Source organism: Carassius auratus, chromosome 31 (assembly GCF_003368295.1).
Source record: "Carassius auratus strain Wakin chromosome 31, ASM336829v1, whole genome shotgun sequence".
NCBI classification, from domain to species: domain Eukaryota; kingdom Metazoa; phylum Chordata; class Actinopteri; order Cypriniformes; family Cyprinidae; genus Carassius; species Carassius auratus.
The window spans coordinates 9695960-9712848 of record NC_039273.1 but is presented as its reverse complement, the minus strand read 5'-3'; the positions used below and the strand labels follow the sequence as shown (position 1 = coordinate 9712848).

General features: G+C 35.9%; 1 protein-coding gene across 3 annotated transcripts in view; it reads right to left on the bottom strand.

Moving 5' to 3' along the window:
- LOC113050491 (discoidin domain-containing receptor 2-like) overlaps positions 1-16889 on the bottom strand; it is a 37028-nt gene that overhangs the window by 13137 nt on the left and 7002 nt on the right. For all 3 annotated transcript variants that reach the window (XM_026213486.1, XM_026213487.1, XM_026213488.1), the window contains exons 2-3: positions 9662-9769; positions 183-285 (exon numbers count right to left, since the gene is read on the bottom strand). In XM_026213486.1, the coding sequence (XP_026069271.1) occupies positions 183-285; positions 9662-9767 (209 nt within the window). In that variant the 5' untranslated portion in view covers positions 9768-9769. The remainder of the gene's footprint in view (positions 1-182; positions 286-9661; positions 9770-16889) is intronic.

Here is a 16889-nt window from a genome sequence, read left to right as displayed (position 1 = left end):
TTGGTGAAGAAGAATGTGTTGGGAACCATCAGAATCAGTGAAAATGCAGAAATAATATATGGAGGAAGCATAATTACATCATTTTAAGGCATTTCCCCAGATGTGGTTTGCTCCCACCAAGATAACCTGGACACTAGATATCTTGGAAAATACTGTGTGTGTCTGTGTGTGTGTGCTCATACCTGCCATATTTTGCTGCTGTGGAATCAGACCACTGACTGGACGCTGAAATATCTTCATCTAAGATCTGGCCTCTGGACATTCCCAATGGGGACCGACACACACCTTTAAAGTAAAGTGAAAAAAAGTAAAGTGAAGTGAAGTGACATACAGCCAAGTATGGTGATACATACTCAGAATTTAATTTAACCCATCCAAAGTGCACATACACAGCAGTGAACACACACAAACCGTGAACACACACCCAGAGCAGTGGGCAGCCATTTATGCTGCGGCGCCCGGGGAGCAGTTGGGGGTTCAACTGTTTTAGGTTTTAGGTTATAATTGTTAGCACCTGAATTTTATAAATATTATTTAGTATTACAGATTGACGATTAATACAGAATATCCGAATATTAAAAAAAAAAAAAAAAAAGTGTATACAAGGAAACTTCTATTCCATGTGGCCCCTCCATTTCAACAGAATCCTGCCTGCAATAGCAAGAATAGTGGTGAAAGACTTTTTGTCTCTCTTTTAATTTTTTTTTTTACTTTTTGTTTCTCCTCCAAATGTTTGCTTTAAAGTGAAGATGGGGGAAACCTCAGAGGCTTGGTTTTGGCAATGACAAGCTGATAGAATCCAAAACGAGCTGAACCCAGAACAAAAAGCTCTTCCAGATGTAATAGAACGACATCCTCTTCACCCATCACTCACTCTCTCGCTGTTTCCTTAACACACATATGTACTCATGCTTAAATATAGACTCATACATTTATAAAAGCTCTAAGACTGGGCAATTTATTGAATACTCACAATATTCACAATGATTTTTCAGGCGATATCAAATTATGCAATTAAATGGTAACATGAAAGTAATAAACAGTAGTTTTCATGTACCTGTATTAGATTTTTTATTTGAAATGGTAAATTTCAAATTACAAATTACATCTAAATTAGATGTAAGTTAATGTTGCTTTTTATTTTGACTATATATTTTATTTTTATATTTGACCCATCATTTTACATTTTGTTTTCACAAAAGTTATTTAAAACATTAGACACTTTTCTTGCATTTAATATGCTTTCTGTACATATATAAGCTCTATTTTATTTGATGCGGACACCAACATGAAAGGTCTCTAATATTCATCACAAAATTCATCAGTTCATATATTTGCACAAACAAAAAGAGAAAATGTACATACGCTTGTAATTCAGGGCAGAGTTTTCATAGCTTTGTTAATCCAGGCTAAGCAGACAATTGACACGAGAGCGCCACATAGATAAAATGTCTTGCAAATGCCCAGTACTGTTTGGTTTTAGTTTAATAAAATGTACAGAACCAACGTGAGTAAATGTACAGGGTCTGATCTGAAATACGGCCCATAAGAGATTTGTAGAGAGTTTGTACATTCACAGTGTGTTGTATTTGCTCTTTTTTTCTTCTCTCCAAGAGTGGATGGTTAGAGCCTCGGTATCAAATGGAGTAAACATTCAGTTACTGAGTCTAAAAATATCTCTCACTTTAGAAAGGTGGAAAAATACTTGTATACATGTTGTGTGAAGAAACTGTGGCTTTTGGTCTTTCTTCTCTCTCTCTCTCTCTCTCTCTCTCTCTCTCTCTTTCTCATGGGCCACTCTGGTCTTTTGCAATAATTCATTGCTTGTTTCCCCATCCTGGCAACCAGTTTTTTTCCATCTTTAATTCTTGTGAATGGCACATTTGTTCCACCATTTCAAAGCCCAAAACCTTGCAAGCACAAATATATACTGATATACTACTAATGCTAATACTCATGTTAACTGCTAGAAGAGGCACTTGCTGTAGAAAAAAGTAAGAGTCTTTTACTCAAAAGTGAAAAAACAGAAGAGAGTAGGATGGTATAACTACAGTCTTTGGGAATTTTAAACAGAGGAAAGTTGGCAGAGGAGATCTCATAACTACTGAGTTCGGCAACACACTTTTCCAGAAGTAGAAAAAAAAAATGCTGCTTTTTTCCAGCAGAAATATGAAGGAGCAAAACTGATATTTAAAGAGGTTACAGCATCTCAGTCCTGGAAAGAATGGAAATTCACCACCTTCATGGAAAGTGACCATTTATACAACTTATCTGAAACACTGTCATTAACTTTTGTCATTAATAACACTAAACGTCAACTACTTGAATACCAAAATGGTAAAAATGTAAATGTGAGAAAGACTGCTGCTGTGACTCGTGAGCCACTGAACAACATATTTTTTTTTAAACACAGAGCCTCTGAAGCAAGAAGAAGAAAAAGAAGAAGAAGAAGAAGAAGAAGCTGTTTCAATATACTTTCCTGTTGTCAAAATGTCTGATACGTATAAGCCACAGACTCCAGTCTGATTGTTGAATCCATTGTAAACCGTTATGCTTGCGCTCCTGCTACACTCAATAATAAACTCAAGGCAAGGTCACATCCTCACACAGAGCTCACATGCAGTTCAATGAGGTTTGAGTGATGGACTCTATCCCATTACATTTCACCACTTCTTTAGCATGGTGTTCTTTCCTTTCTAACCTCCTTCACTGCTAAGGCAGTGTTTCAAAGTACTTTATTGTTCTGATCCAAACTCTAAAGCCAAGCGGGAAGTGGGCAGGGTTTGGTTGGGGGGGTTGGGGGGGGGGGGGTGGGATGTAGATGTTAATGAATATTGTGTCAATTATTTCTGTATGTTCAATATAAAGTGCACAGGAATTAATGAAATTATGAATTAATGATCCGTGTTCACTGCCTTTCCAGATATTATCTTAATATAGGAAGATGAGAGGGTCTGTATTAATTACTATAGGAGAAAGCGTAATGGACAACTTGGATCACATGTGCCTTAAAGGGGGGGTGAAATGCTCCTTTTCACTCAATATCCTGTTAATCTTGAGTACCTATAGAGTAGTACTGCATCCTTCATAACATATTATATTCATAAGAGAAAGATAGTCTGTACCGATTTTTCCGATTTTCGTCCGACTGGAGACGTGACGTGTGGGCGGAGCTAAAGAATCACGAGCGCCAGTAGGCTTTTGCGTTGAGAGCGTTTGGAAGCGGTGACTTTACCAACCAAAACCAACCATGGCTAACAGTCAGATTCAGCCGTTTATTTTTGATCCAGAATCAGATCCCGAGGCTGAAACTGAACGAGAGCAGCAGCAGCAACGACTCGCTCCGAGCGGGGCTCGAACCCGGGTCTCCGGCATGGGAGGGGACGCACTAACAAGGAGGCAGAGATATTTGAAGCAGTTTTACTCACCGCCTGCGGTTCCAACACACGATCGTGACCCTTTTTCATTGGTATTGCATCATCCTTAAGAAATAAACGATGTGCAAATCCGGCGTCAAACTGGGCCTTGTTTGTAAAACAAGCATCTTCGAAATGCAGGGAACAAACACTTGCACAACTCCGTTGATGCTCTGTAAAAATAAACTCCATCCACTGGTCCCTTAATGCTGTTTTTTTGGTAATCTGTGCAGGGTTGTCTTGCCCTCGCAACCAAAAACACACTTATTTTGTGACTTTACGCGACGCTCTCGCTCTGATCAGTGAAATGTCTGTGCTCAGCCTCGCTATACGGGAGCGCGCGCTCTTCTGGCAGACGTGCACTTAGGACCCATATTAGGAAATTCCGCTCCATCTAACGTCACACAGAACCATACTCGAAAAAAACTTTCCGAAACTTGTGACAAACCGGAAGGAGTATTTTGGGAACAAAAATACTCCTTCAAACATACAACTTAATTTTTGAAACTTTGTCCATGTTTAGCATGGGAATCCAACTCTTTAACAGTGTAAAAAACTCAGTATGCATGAAATAGCATTTCACCCCCCCCCCCTTTAATAACCAATCACCTTAAAGCCTTCATGTCATTGACTTTCATAGTTGTGCGACACTCAATTGCCTTTTCCGGCAATTATATGAATATATATAATACACACAAGTAGATAGAATAGGAAAACAGGGAGCGAGTGCAAGTTTTTTTGTGCTGTTTTTTTTTATTTTTTTATTTTTTTATAAAAAAGCTAAATAAAGTAGAATTAAAATAGAAAAGAAAGTGCTAGAGTTACAGGGTCAAATAAAGATGTTTTTAGTCATTTCCTGAAGATGGCTAAGGACTCAGCTGATCAGACTGAGTTGGGCAGGTCATTCCACCAGGAGGGAACAGTTAATTAAAAAGTCAGTGAAAGTGTTTTTGTACCTTTTTGAGATGGCACAATAATACGCTGGTTGCAAAGAGCTAGTGGTGGTTTTGTAGGCAAACATTAATGCCTTGAATTTAATTTGAGCAGCTACTAGTAGCCAGTGCAAACTGATGAACAGAGGTGTGACATGCATTATTTTCGGCTCATTAAAGATTAATCTTGCAGGAGCATTTTGGATTAATTTTTAGAGGTTCAATAGAAGGGACTGGAAGACCTGCCAATAGAGCACTACAATAGTCCAGCCTGGATAGAAAAGGAGTTTGAACAAGGAGTTGTGTTGTACAGTATGTTCTGAAAGAAACATCTTCCTAATCTATGTTGTTTAAAGCAAATCTGCAGGACTGGGCAGTTTTAGGAATGTGGTCTGAGAAATTCAGGTTATCATCAAACACAACTTCAAGGTTTCTAGCTGTTTTTGAAGGAGTTATGGTTAATGAGCCTAACTGGATGGTGAAATTTTGATAAAGTTGGTGGTGATGGTCTGTCACCCAACAAGAAATGTCTGTTAGACATGCTGAGATGCGAGCAGCTATCGTCAGATCATCAAGATGGAATGAGAGGTAGAGTTGAGTGTCATCAGCATAGCAGTGGTATGAAAAGCCATGTTTCTGAATGACAGAACCTAATGATGCCAGGTAGACTGAGAAAAGAAGTGGTCCAAGAACTGAGCCCTGAGGCACCCCAGATGTTGTCACACCTCACCTCGCCAAGATACCTTGAAGGACCTATCTGATAGGTAAGACTCAAACCACTGGCGTCTGGTTCCTGAGATGCCATTATCCAATAGGGTTGACAGGAGAATCTGGTGGTCAACCATATCAAAAGTATCAGACAGATCCAGCAAAATAAGTATAGAAGATTTGGAAGCCGCTCTTGCCAGTCTTAGGGCTACAACAACTGAAAGCAAGGCATTCTCAGTCGAATATCAACTTCTGAAGCCAGACTGGCTGCTCTCCAGAAGGTTGCTCTGTGTAAGAAAGGCAGAGACTTGGTTGAACACAACTCATTGAAAGGTTGAAGGGAAACTGGTCTGTAGTTCTCTAAACAAGTTGGGTTAAGAGTGGGTGTCTTAGGAAGTGGGGTTATACAATCCTGTTTAAATGTTGAGGAAAAACACCAATATTAAGGGATGTATTAACTATGTGAATGAGTGCAGGTACACATGCAGGAGAAATGGCTTGAAGGAGATGAGATGGAATAGGATCAAATGGACTATAATATTATAAGTATTATAATAATGATTGTAAAGGATGAGTTTAGAGACTTCTGCCTCAGAGAGTGAAGAGAAGGATGAAAATGAGTGTATGCTTGTTAGTAAGATATGTTTGACAGTTTGTGGTGTGGCAAATTGTACACTGAGGTTTGTAATTTTATTAACCCTCTGATGGTCTTCATTTCCTGTCCACACTCTTGTTTTTGGGGGCCCCAGAGACCCCAGACAATAACATTTAATTTTGTAACAATAGTTTTTTTTTTTTTTTTTTTTTTTTACAAATGTAATTTTACTCTGTTTGTTAATGTTTTACTCAACATTTGTGCAGTTTTTGGATGATTTATGATATCTTTTAAATGTCTATAAATAAATGAATAAATATTTATTTAAATAGGCTTTTTACAAAAAAACAGCATTTGATGTAAAATTCACTTTATAAAAGACCCAGATTTCTAACTTTCATTCATGGGGATAACATGGGTCATTTTAAATGATTTAATGTAACATTTATACCCATTTTTTGGAAAATGCAGTTAAAAAAAAGAAAAGAAAATCACTTTAACCACTAGATGGCTATAGAGCTTCACTATATGCTATTTGCTATTTGACTACATGAAAGATATCTTTTCACAAGTTGGATTCAGTTGGATTCATATCTAAATATTATAAAATCACAATTATAACAAAAATAAAATATTTTTTTGTCGAAGTTTAGTATTTTTTTTACTGAACCCCCCCCCCCCCCCCCAGTTTTTCAAAAATGTTACATTACAATGCATTGCAGGCAGTAAGCATGGTAAACCGCATGACTTCTGTAGATGGGGTTGGAGCAGGTTTGTGTGTGTGTGTGCGGGCTAAATTGTTTTGTCTCATCCTGTCATCTCTCTCTCACTGTCTCTCCCTCTTTGGTGGTTCTGCATTTTGCATGATTTTTTAAAAAATAATTATAAGACAGCAGTTGTTTTATAACCTCACACCACGCTGTTTGAGTTGATTGTTTGGGGGTCATTAGGATTTTGTGATTTGCCCCATACTCTTTTTGCAGCTCTGAGTTTTGAACGATGCTCACAGAGAACATCAGATAGCCAAGGGGCAGAAGGGGTGGTACGGGCTGGCCTGGATGACAAGGGGCAGACAGTGTCTAAACGAGATGTAAAAAAAAAAAAACAAGAAAGAAAAGAAAAGAAAAAATCTTAAGGTCTGGCAAACTGAAAGCGTTAGCATTACCCGTAACACTTTTGTATGGGAGGTCGTTTGAGGCGAAACCCATTGAAAACTTTTGATGCACACTGAAACACTTCCGATACACACTGAAACACTTGCGATACTCACTGAAACACTTGCGATACTCACCGAAACACTTGCGATACACACTGAAACATTTGCAATACTCACTGAAACACTTGTGCGTACAAGTGAATCACTTGCGCATACATTTGAAACACTATATATCTTTGCAAATAGACATGCGGTTACATAGAAACTCTTTGCATATAAACTGTAATTGCCCAGGTACTGTTGTGCCTGCACAAAGACTGCACTTTCAAATATTCTCGCATGTGAGAGAGCATAAACATTTTCAGTGTGACCGGAAGTCATTTCAATGCAACAGGAAGTTATAGCTCAAATATTCTCCACGTATATGGCTCCTTCCAAACTTGTTTTAAAAATTAGGTATTTGTTGTTATTCTTTTTTTTTTTTTTTACATTTTCTTTCCCGTGTCCTTCGGTTCATTTAGTCAGAACATATGAGGAGAATATTTGAGCTATAACTTCCGGTTAATGGGTTTAATTGTGTTTATGTAAAAAAATAATAATAATAATAATTTTTTTATTTTATATAATTTTTTTTTTCTCACGTTTTGAAAGGGTAAACGCTGGTTCACACTCCAATACAGTAGGTGGCGATAATGCACCTAACTTTGGTGCTACCCGCCATAAAACCGAAGAAGAAGAAGAAGAAGTATAACTTCTGGTTGCAATGAAACGACTTCCGGACACACTGAAAATGTTAATGCTCTCTCACACACGAGAATGTTTCAAAGTTTTTATATATTTGCACAGATATATAGTGTTTCACTTATACGCACAATTGTTTCAGGTAGTATCGCAAGTGTTTCAGTGAGTATCGGAAGTGTTTCAGTGAGTATCACAAGTTTTCAATGGGTTTCGCCTCAAACGGCCTCCCATATTTTTGGCTAAAGGTTGCAGGCTTGCCTTCTAGTGGCTTTGGCCTTTGCCTTGTGCCTTGTTTGTTATCTTGGTAACCCTTGTTAGTTGACATGTCAGTTAATCAGTCTCACCTGTTGCTTGTTAGGCCTTGTTCTCCTGTGTATAAATAGCCCTTGTGTTTTCCCTGTACTCTATCAGTCAATGTTTGCAGTTGGTTTTGTGTGCCTTTCTGTGCTCCATTGTTTCATTTGGACTTTCAATAAACTCCTTGCACCTAGATCCTCCTTGTCTCCTGCATTCATTGTTCCCTGTGTTACACATAATGTATTTTTATATAAATAAATATTCCAAGAAAACTGAAGCTATTTTGGACCATTCAAGTTATTTTGAGTTGTGTGTGTTAAACACTAAATTCTCATTACCAGATGGTAATGAATGGTAACCATGTTGTGATAATTATTTTGACATATAAATATTCTTAATGATGATCCTCTAACTACATCATTTACTTATATATGAGAATGATATCACAAATAAAAATCAGAATGGTAGTAATAATTGGCTTAATTTTCCTAATGCAAAATTAAATTTCTTACTTTTGATTTTTGATACACAGTTCTCTCTGATACTTTCAGACCAGAAAGTAATAATAAAGAGATTTCAGCAGCAGAACAGCTGAGTATAATTATGTTATTTTTGCTTGTACCACAAGCCATCTTAATGCTTTTAAGCAATTCAGACTCCCTTTACGTAAACCACACAGGGATGTTTAACATTTGACATATTCCATGTTTACTCTGAAACAAGCCAAACATTGCTTTGTAGTTTGACCAAGCAAAGTCACAATTAAACAACATGGATGGACTGGTATCCTCCTCTCTAATTCTTTAAAGCACAACATGTCTATAAAAGAAACCATTAAAGAATATTATGCATTCCTTGTCGTATTACATTGGCATGCTCCTGAACCTTAATTGCACATACAAACATTTAAGTTTTCAATTTGAATCTTAGCCTTTTATTTTCAGTCAAAGCCTTTGTTAAAATATGGCAGGGCAAACTGACACATGATCAGTGGAAGGAAGAAATGTCACCTAGGGTAATCAAATTCATCTGCTTCATAAAGGAAAACAGCCCAATATAGTAAAAGAGCACAGTGTGGTTTTCATCCTGGGGGATCCCAGAAGAACTGCCTCTAGCCATGGTGGTACTAGCTGCTTTCCAGACTTATGCTTTAGTCTCTACTGTACGCCTGCTCACCATGAGCTGGTTTCTGGTTTCCTTGTAAAATATAATTGAACCTCACATTGACATCACACTTTCCTCCCCACAAACCAACCACCCATGCTAGAGAGAAAAAGCTCAAGTTGAAAGACAGATAAAAGAGAAGCAGCCATGAGAACCAGAATGAAATATGGGCATCTTCCAGAGCTTATTCAGACCTCAAGCTTGATCCCAACTACAAGGCTGCCAGTTTCAAATCTAGTCAAAAAATAATAATGCAACTTGCAGCATTCTGACCTTTAGAAAAAAACGAAAGTTAATGGACAATAAAATAGGAGATTGTGACCACATGCTGTTAGTGGAAACACAATAACTGATTTCAAAGACTTGTCTCGTCCATTTTCAAAGATTTTATGAGCAAACTTATGTCACCAATGTCAACACCACTGTAACTGTGCAATTAATATAATATTGTGGACTAGCAGTTAAAGACCCATAAGTCCATAAGCTATCGTTATTGTGATGTTGAGTAAGCCATTAAACCCCTAGTTGCTTTAGAGAACATTTTCAGCTAAATGACCAAATTTAACAAATTTAGTTACAACTTGAGTATTTAATAAACTTTTTATACAGTAAAAAACAAAAACAAACAACAAAAATATATTTATGAATATACCTGGATTTACTTGAGACTTGACAGCTCCCGATAGGTAAAGCAGGATAAGGAGCGGAAAGAGCATCTTCCAAAGCTGCTTCATCTCAGGCGGAGATGGGACGTTCATTCCTGGAGATTGAGAAACACTCAATAATAAAACTTAAGTAAAAGAGGAATCAATGATACCCCTGTAACCCTTGAGCAAGTTTCAACTCAGGCTTAAATAGAGAGTCAGTATTTATTCATGATGTTCCAAATCTGTATACAATTTTTTTTTTTTAAACAAAAATAAAATATTTTTAATGATGTCTTGATGAAATTATTTTTTTTCTTTTTTTTTTTTTTTTATTCAGGGAAAGCCAATAGGACACAATAATGTTTTGGACCCAATTAACTTCATTGTATGGACAACATTATTCTTCAAAATATCTTCTTTTGTGTCCCACACAAGAAAGTAAATAGTTCAAGTTTGGAACAACAAGACCACTGCCCAAATAACATCAATCAATCACCTTTATTTATATAGTGCTTTAAACAAAATACATTGCGTCAAAGCACTGAACAACATTCATTTGGAAAACAGTGTCTCAATAATGCAAAATGATAGTTAAAGGCAGTTCATCATTGAATTCAGTTATGTCAACTCTGTTCAGTTTAAATAGTGTCTGTTTTTATTTGCAATCAAGTCAATGATATCGCTGTAGATGAACATCTACACACACCTTAAAAATGTGTCTAAAAAGCTAATAATCTCATCTAAATGTAATGTTCTGCAAATCTGTTATCATGAGAACTACATGTCAAATGTTGGTCTTTATCCTTTCATTCAGTTTTTATTCTCCCATTATGGAAAGTCACAAAGCCATGACACAAGTTCAATAGGAAAACAGGTTGCTGTTATTTTGAGGTGATGGTTTTAATGTGGTCAGTAAAGATGAAATAATTGCCTGCGGAGCATGATGGAACTTTCATATATTCGTTATACTGACGTGAGAACTGCAAAAGCTGTTGGGAAGACTTCATGAGGCATTGCGGCTAGAGTTTAAAAACTTAAAGTCTCTGAGTTCAAAGAGAAAATACTTGCTTTCTGGGTTTAATTCAACTACTGACCATAAACAGAGTCTTTATGAAAGTCTGCTTTGTACATTTTTACACTTTTGAGCAAACACAGACACACAATAAAACTAGCCAGCACATTGTAGGATTCACATTTACACTGATATGTTATGCAGAAACTTTAAACTATGTTATAAAAAAGGATAGAATGTGATGTATAATCAATATATTTCAAATAAGTGTAAGGTCAAAGCACGGTAGACTAGCTTTCTCAAAAGTATATTTTCGATTATATAATATTAATAAAATAACGGTTTACTCTCATTAAATACACTTTAGTGCATTTACAGAGAGCAAAGGTTCATGACTATTAATAAAAAAAATGATTTTAGGGACATTTTAAATCAGTATGTTTTAGTAATCTTTACTTTTGCTTTAAAAAATACATTTATTTTCATATGATGACTAACTAAAGCACAAGCTCGCATCAGTTTTATATTTATGCAACAAAAATATGCCTGGTCAGCCCTAGTGTACTTGTAACACTAATTCCAGGTATCCTGAGAGGATTTAATTTAACTCTGCAGTACATGAATGGTTTTGACCTGGGTCATTGTGATCGTGACAACCATAACATAATTCTCCCGTTTACATTGTGATCTGTATTTTTACATATTTATTTTAATGTATTTTATATATCCCTCCATGGTCCCACTTAAGTAACCCAAATGTGGAGTGTGACATCATCTGCCCCGTTTTGTATTTGCTATTTCTGAGGATGGGAAATGGATACAATGTCAATTTGAACGGCACAAATCTAGCACAAATGAATGGCACCATTTTGGAATGATTTAGATTGCATGGGGTTGAGTGACGTCCCTGTTGGTAAAAATGTTTTGTTTTCATTTAAGAAGCGGTCCTAGTTACGGGGTTTCTTTTTACAGCTCAAAGTCAATTGTTGATGTCACTGCCCAAACCTTTTAACCTCTTAAGACTCTGCGGCCTCATATGAGGACATTATATTTTTGTGAATTTCTCTGAGACTATACACGCCACAGTTTTAAGTCTGGATGTCCTATACAGAACATATTCAGGGCTTTTCAGAGATACAAAATGATTGGATGTTTCACCATGACCACTCTCCTTGGTCATCAAAAACGTCTGAAATTAATTTAGTGACACTCCTATGGAAATATGATAATATTTTGCAATTATCATTTAAAATTGTGTGACATAAATCAAATCTCAGGAAAATATTATGGGGTTCCAAATCCAAAAATCGCATTGATTTCATACATGTCATCATATTTTTATTTGGGCAACATGGAGTGGAAAGTGACGTCCCACTGTCAAAAATGTTTGTTTTAATGTTTAAAACACCAAACCAGCACAAACGAATGGCATAATTTTGGTAATTATTTCTTTTTATGGGGTGCCAACTTCACGGAGGTAAGTCATACCCATATGACATTCTCAGCTTTAAACATCAACCAGAATTATAGCATTTGGAAACTATATTGCCTTCTTGAGTAGGCTACTGTGTTTTGGTACTGTCAGAGGAACACAAAAGCTCTTGCTACATATTTTATATTATTTAATTCATTTAATTTTTATATTTAATTCATTTTAATGAGATCTGCAATGCATTGGCTGTGAATTCATGTCTGCATTTGTATACGTGTATAAGATTTCTGGCCAACAAAACAAACAAACAAAAAAAAAAAATTACCAGGAGATGTAGAGTGTCTGACTTGTGGGTAAGATGTTACCTCAGAGAGTGTTATTGCCAACACGAATGAGCAGTTCAGTCAAAATATCATACACACCTTAACTGATCATACTATGAAACAGTACTTTCTTACTACATTATTATTACACAACATTCATGTTCTCAAGCACCAGTGAACAACAGAATTGCTTGTGACATAATAATGGGCCTGTAATATCAGGATATATTGTACAAAACTCAATTTTACATGCCATTTTCATTCAGTAAACTATACTTAGCATTATAAAGACAGATGCCGCAGACTAAAACTACATTTGCTTTAATTACAATGGAGAAAATGACATGCTGGGTTTTAAACAAGCGCAGGGTTACTCACTTCTGCTTTTGACCGTGCATGACTGTACCGGCTCTTTGAGAATGTCCCAACACATGATTCATGACGGGTTATGTAACATGAAAAATTAAAGGAATAATTGATTCAAAAATATTATATGAACTCACCCTCAATAAAATCAAAACCCACTTTTCCTGTTAAAAGTTATTTTGCATGTAATTACTGTAAAAGGAGTTTTCATGTTTTATATGAGTCGCAAAAAACTACATTACGTTTATGCATGTAGTAAATGCTTTTTATTTTTTATACAGTAAGTCATTTGTCAGATGAATCAGTCAGTCAGCAATAGTCATAATACACAATATCAGGTTTATTAGTCAACTAGATTATTAGACAAACTTTATACTGAAAGCCATATATAAACACTACATAAAAGTTGGTTCACTGCTATATTGCAAATTCATTGTAACTGAATGGAAAAGAGTAAATTTGTTAATTATAGTAGACATTCTATTAGTAGTCTTATTACACGTCTATTACTTATTACAACCAATCTTGTAAAACCATACAAATTGTAAAAGTGTAAAAGTCTTTAGTGACTAACTGATCTTTGTTTTGTACACTGTATAATTGAAACAGCAGCATGTACATATATCAAAGCTATACAAGTTCAGCTTGAAGGGACAAGTGTGACTTTGGATCTCTGCAGGATGCCTTAAAAAGCCCAGGAAAAGTCTTCATCATCAGCCAAACAAAACTCTCCTCACAGGATTGAAGTAGGAGTGGCCTATATGAACATGTGTGATCATCAGGCAGATTTCTGCCTCTTCTGCCTCATTTAAGTTTGAGCAATTCAAAGAGGTTTTAAAAGACCATCAAAGGCCTGACAGACTCAACAGACAACGCACTCTTTGAACATTCACTACAGTAATAAGGCACACTTATCAAAGGAAGTCCCTTAGGGTATGATGATGAAGGTCAACGTGACCTTGGTCGACCACTAGCATTTGTACTTCATGTATATTAGTATTTGTGCCTTTCTGCCACACTGATAATGAATGAATTGAACTGTATTTCATAAAATGGATAGATTCATACGTGGATAGATTAATAGATTGCATAGATAGGCTCTGCATTATGCCTAACAAATTAAACCACATTTGTTTTTATGTTGCAGTCACTGTAACACACAGCTTCTGAACCAAACCAAAATTAAAACAAAACAAAACACAAATCAAACAAACAAAACAAATTAAATAAAACAATAAGCATAACAAAAAAAAAAAGAAAAAAAAAAGAAGAAAAGAAAATGCCCAGCGGTCAATGAGAGGGGCAGGACTTTGAGAGCTCAATAATGAGAAACAAGTAACTCAGTTCTTCCTTTTTATATCAGCTCTTATGAATGTGCTTTGTCGCAAGTTTTTTTGGTCTGTTTTACAGTGGGGCTCAAAAGTTTGGGCACCCCTTGCAGAATCTATGAAAATGTGAATAATTTTCAATAAATATGAGAGATCATACTAAATGCATGTTATTTTTTATTTAGTACTGTCCTGAGTAAGATATTGTACATAAAAAATATTTACATTTAGTAAAAAAAAAAATAATTGCTGAAATTATTAAAATAACCCCATTCAAAAGTTTGGGAACCCTTGGTTCTTAATACTGTGTGCTGTTACCTGATGATCCACGACTGTCTTTCTGTTTTGTGATGGTTGTGCATGAGTCCCTTGTTTGTTCTGAACAGTTAAACTGAGCAGCGTTCTTCAGAAAAATCTTTAAGGTCCTGCAGATTTGTCAGTTTTCCAGCGTCTTTGCATATTAGAACTCTTTCCACCAGTGACTGTATGATTTTGAGATACATCTTTTGACTCTGAGGACATTTGAGACACTCAATCACAACTATTAAAAAAGGTTAAAACATTCACTGATGCTCCAGAAGGAAACAAGATGCATTAAGAGTTGGGGGGTGAAAACTTTTGAACATGATGAAGATGTCCAAAATGTTTCTTATTTTGTTTAAATATTTTTTTTTTCCATTTAGTTCTGCCCTTCGTAAGCAACAGAAGATGCTTGTATGTTTCCCGGAACAATAATTAAGTACAAATTACCTTGTTCTTCAAATTCCAAAAGTTTTCACCCCCAAGCTCTTAATGCACCTTGTTTCCTTCTGCGGCATCAGTGAACGTTTTACTTTGTACTTTGTTGTACGCCCCACTGTACTTTTGTTTGGTTAAAACGTGTGACTCTGCAAACCTCTGTGTGAACTCTCAAGCAGAGGGGATACCACACACAGGGAAAGAGCAGTCATGACCTGGGTTAAACGGACCCTCAATTACTCGCAGCGGTGCATACCAGGGTTATGGCGCAGTGGGGAGAGAATTCTTTGGTGTTATTTTACCATTTGCCATTATTTCGCATTTCCCAAAGTCACATTCCCAAGTTTTAAACACTTTTAACACTATGTTACCAGTTCATTTCAGAGATATCAGAAGATCATCAGTTCATGCCACTGCAAATACAATCTTATACTGCATAATGTTATTGGATTAATTATTATATAATTGTATTGTATATTGAATTTCAGAATAATAGTTGGTGCTAAATTTAAGTTCATGTTTAGTCCAGTAAAGCTGGACAATATTGATAATGGATGACACAAGGTGTCATTTGTATCCAAAATAAAGTGCTAATGTGCTAACATGACTTTTCCCCCAAATATTAAGCCGTTTAATTAATAATAATAATAATTTCCATATTGATAATCAGACATGTTTACTGAGAACCAAATCAGCATATTGGAATGATTTCTGAAGGTGACACTGACACTGAAGTAATGGCTGCTGAGAATTTAGCTTTGTCATCACAGGAATACATTATTTTAAAATATACTGTTTTAAAATGCTAAACAGGTGTATTGTAATAATATTTCACAATATGCTTTTACTGGATTTACATAAGCAGCAAATAAATGCAGCTTTGCTGGGCATATAAAACTTATTTCAAAAACATAAAAAAAAAATTATTCCAAACTTTTGACTGGAGTTGTCCAGTATTTTAACGGTCTACGTACAAAAGTCCAACAATCATTTTCCTTCTCTCAGCCAGTGTATGTGGGGAGTTTATTGCTTTAAAAGGTATTTTAAAAGGTCCCTCAAGTATTGAAGTACTGCACAGAAATACGCGGTAGTTCAGGTCCCTCACTTTATGACCTTCATGCTAAAACATACTTCAGGCGACGTGTGAACAGAGCAGATGATCTAGGTCACAGTGAGAATGCAGTCAACACATGGAACTACTGGATGACTGCCTCTGATGCATTCATATGTGCTCCAAACATTTACAGCAGAATTTATGATTAAAGGGCCTGCGGTGTTTGAAATTGGTAGCAGTCCTACAAGGCCATTTCTCAAATGTCACGAGTCCTGGTGTTCACACTGAGTGATTCTGCAAGGAGGGAGATGAGAATGATTCAAGGGGACATGGGCAGACGGGGCACAACAGGGAAAAGTAATAAGAGATTTGTCTCTAAAAGCAGTCAATTTGTGTATGCTTTGGTATACTGCATTGTAAAGCTGTCATGACCCAATCACATAACTTGAGAAGACAAAGTAAACGACCACTTCAGAATATGGATGGTTTTTAACATTTCAGACTTTCAGACAAGACTGGCACATTATATTTAGTAACTCTTAAAGTTTCTCATTTTGTGTCACCCAAGCACTTTGGAATGTTTCAAATCATTTTACCAGCGGCTCTAAGGAATTATAAAGGAAAGCTCATGCTGCAGCTTTCTAAATCATTTGCCATGCTTCATAAGCTTCAAAGAAGACATTATTACATATATAGTCTGTATTAAAAGTGTAAGTAGTCACTTAGCATAACACACACATTCACACTACTACTACTACTACTACTAAAATAATTGCGGTCAGTATTTATTTTTATTTTTTTAAGAATGTTACATAAAGTAATGGCTGATTAAAATTCAGATTTGATCACATGTCAAAAGAACATTATTTTTTTTTTATATTAAAATTATCATTTATATTGTACAAATTGTAAAAATATTTTTCCCAATATTAGTTTCTTTCTGTATTTTAATCAAATAATTGCAGCCTTGGTAAGCATAA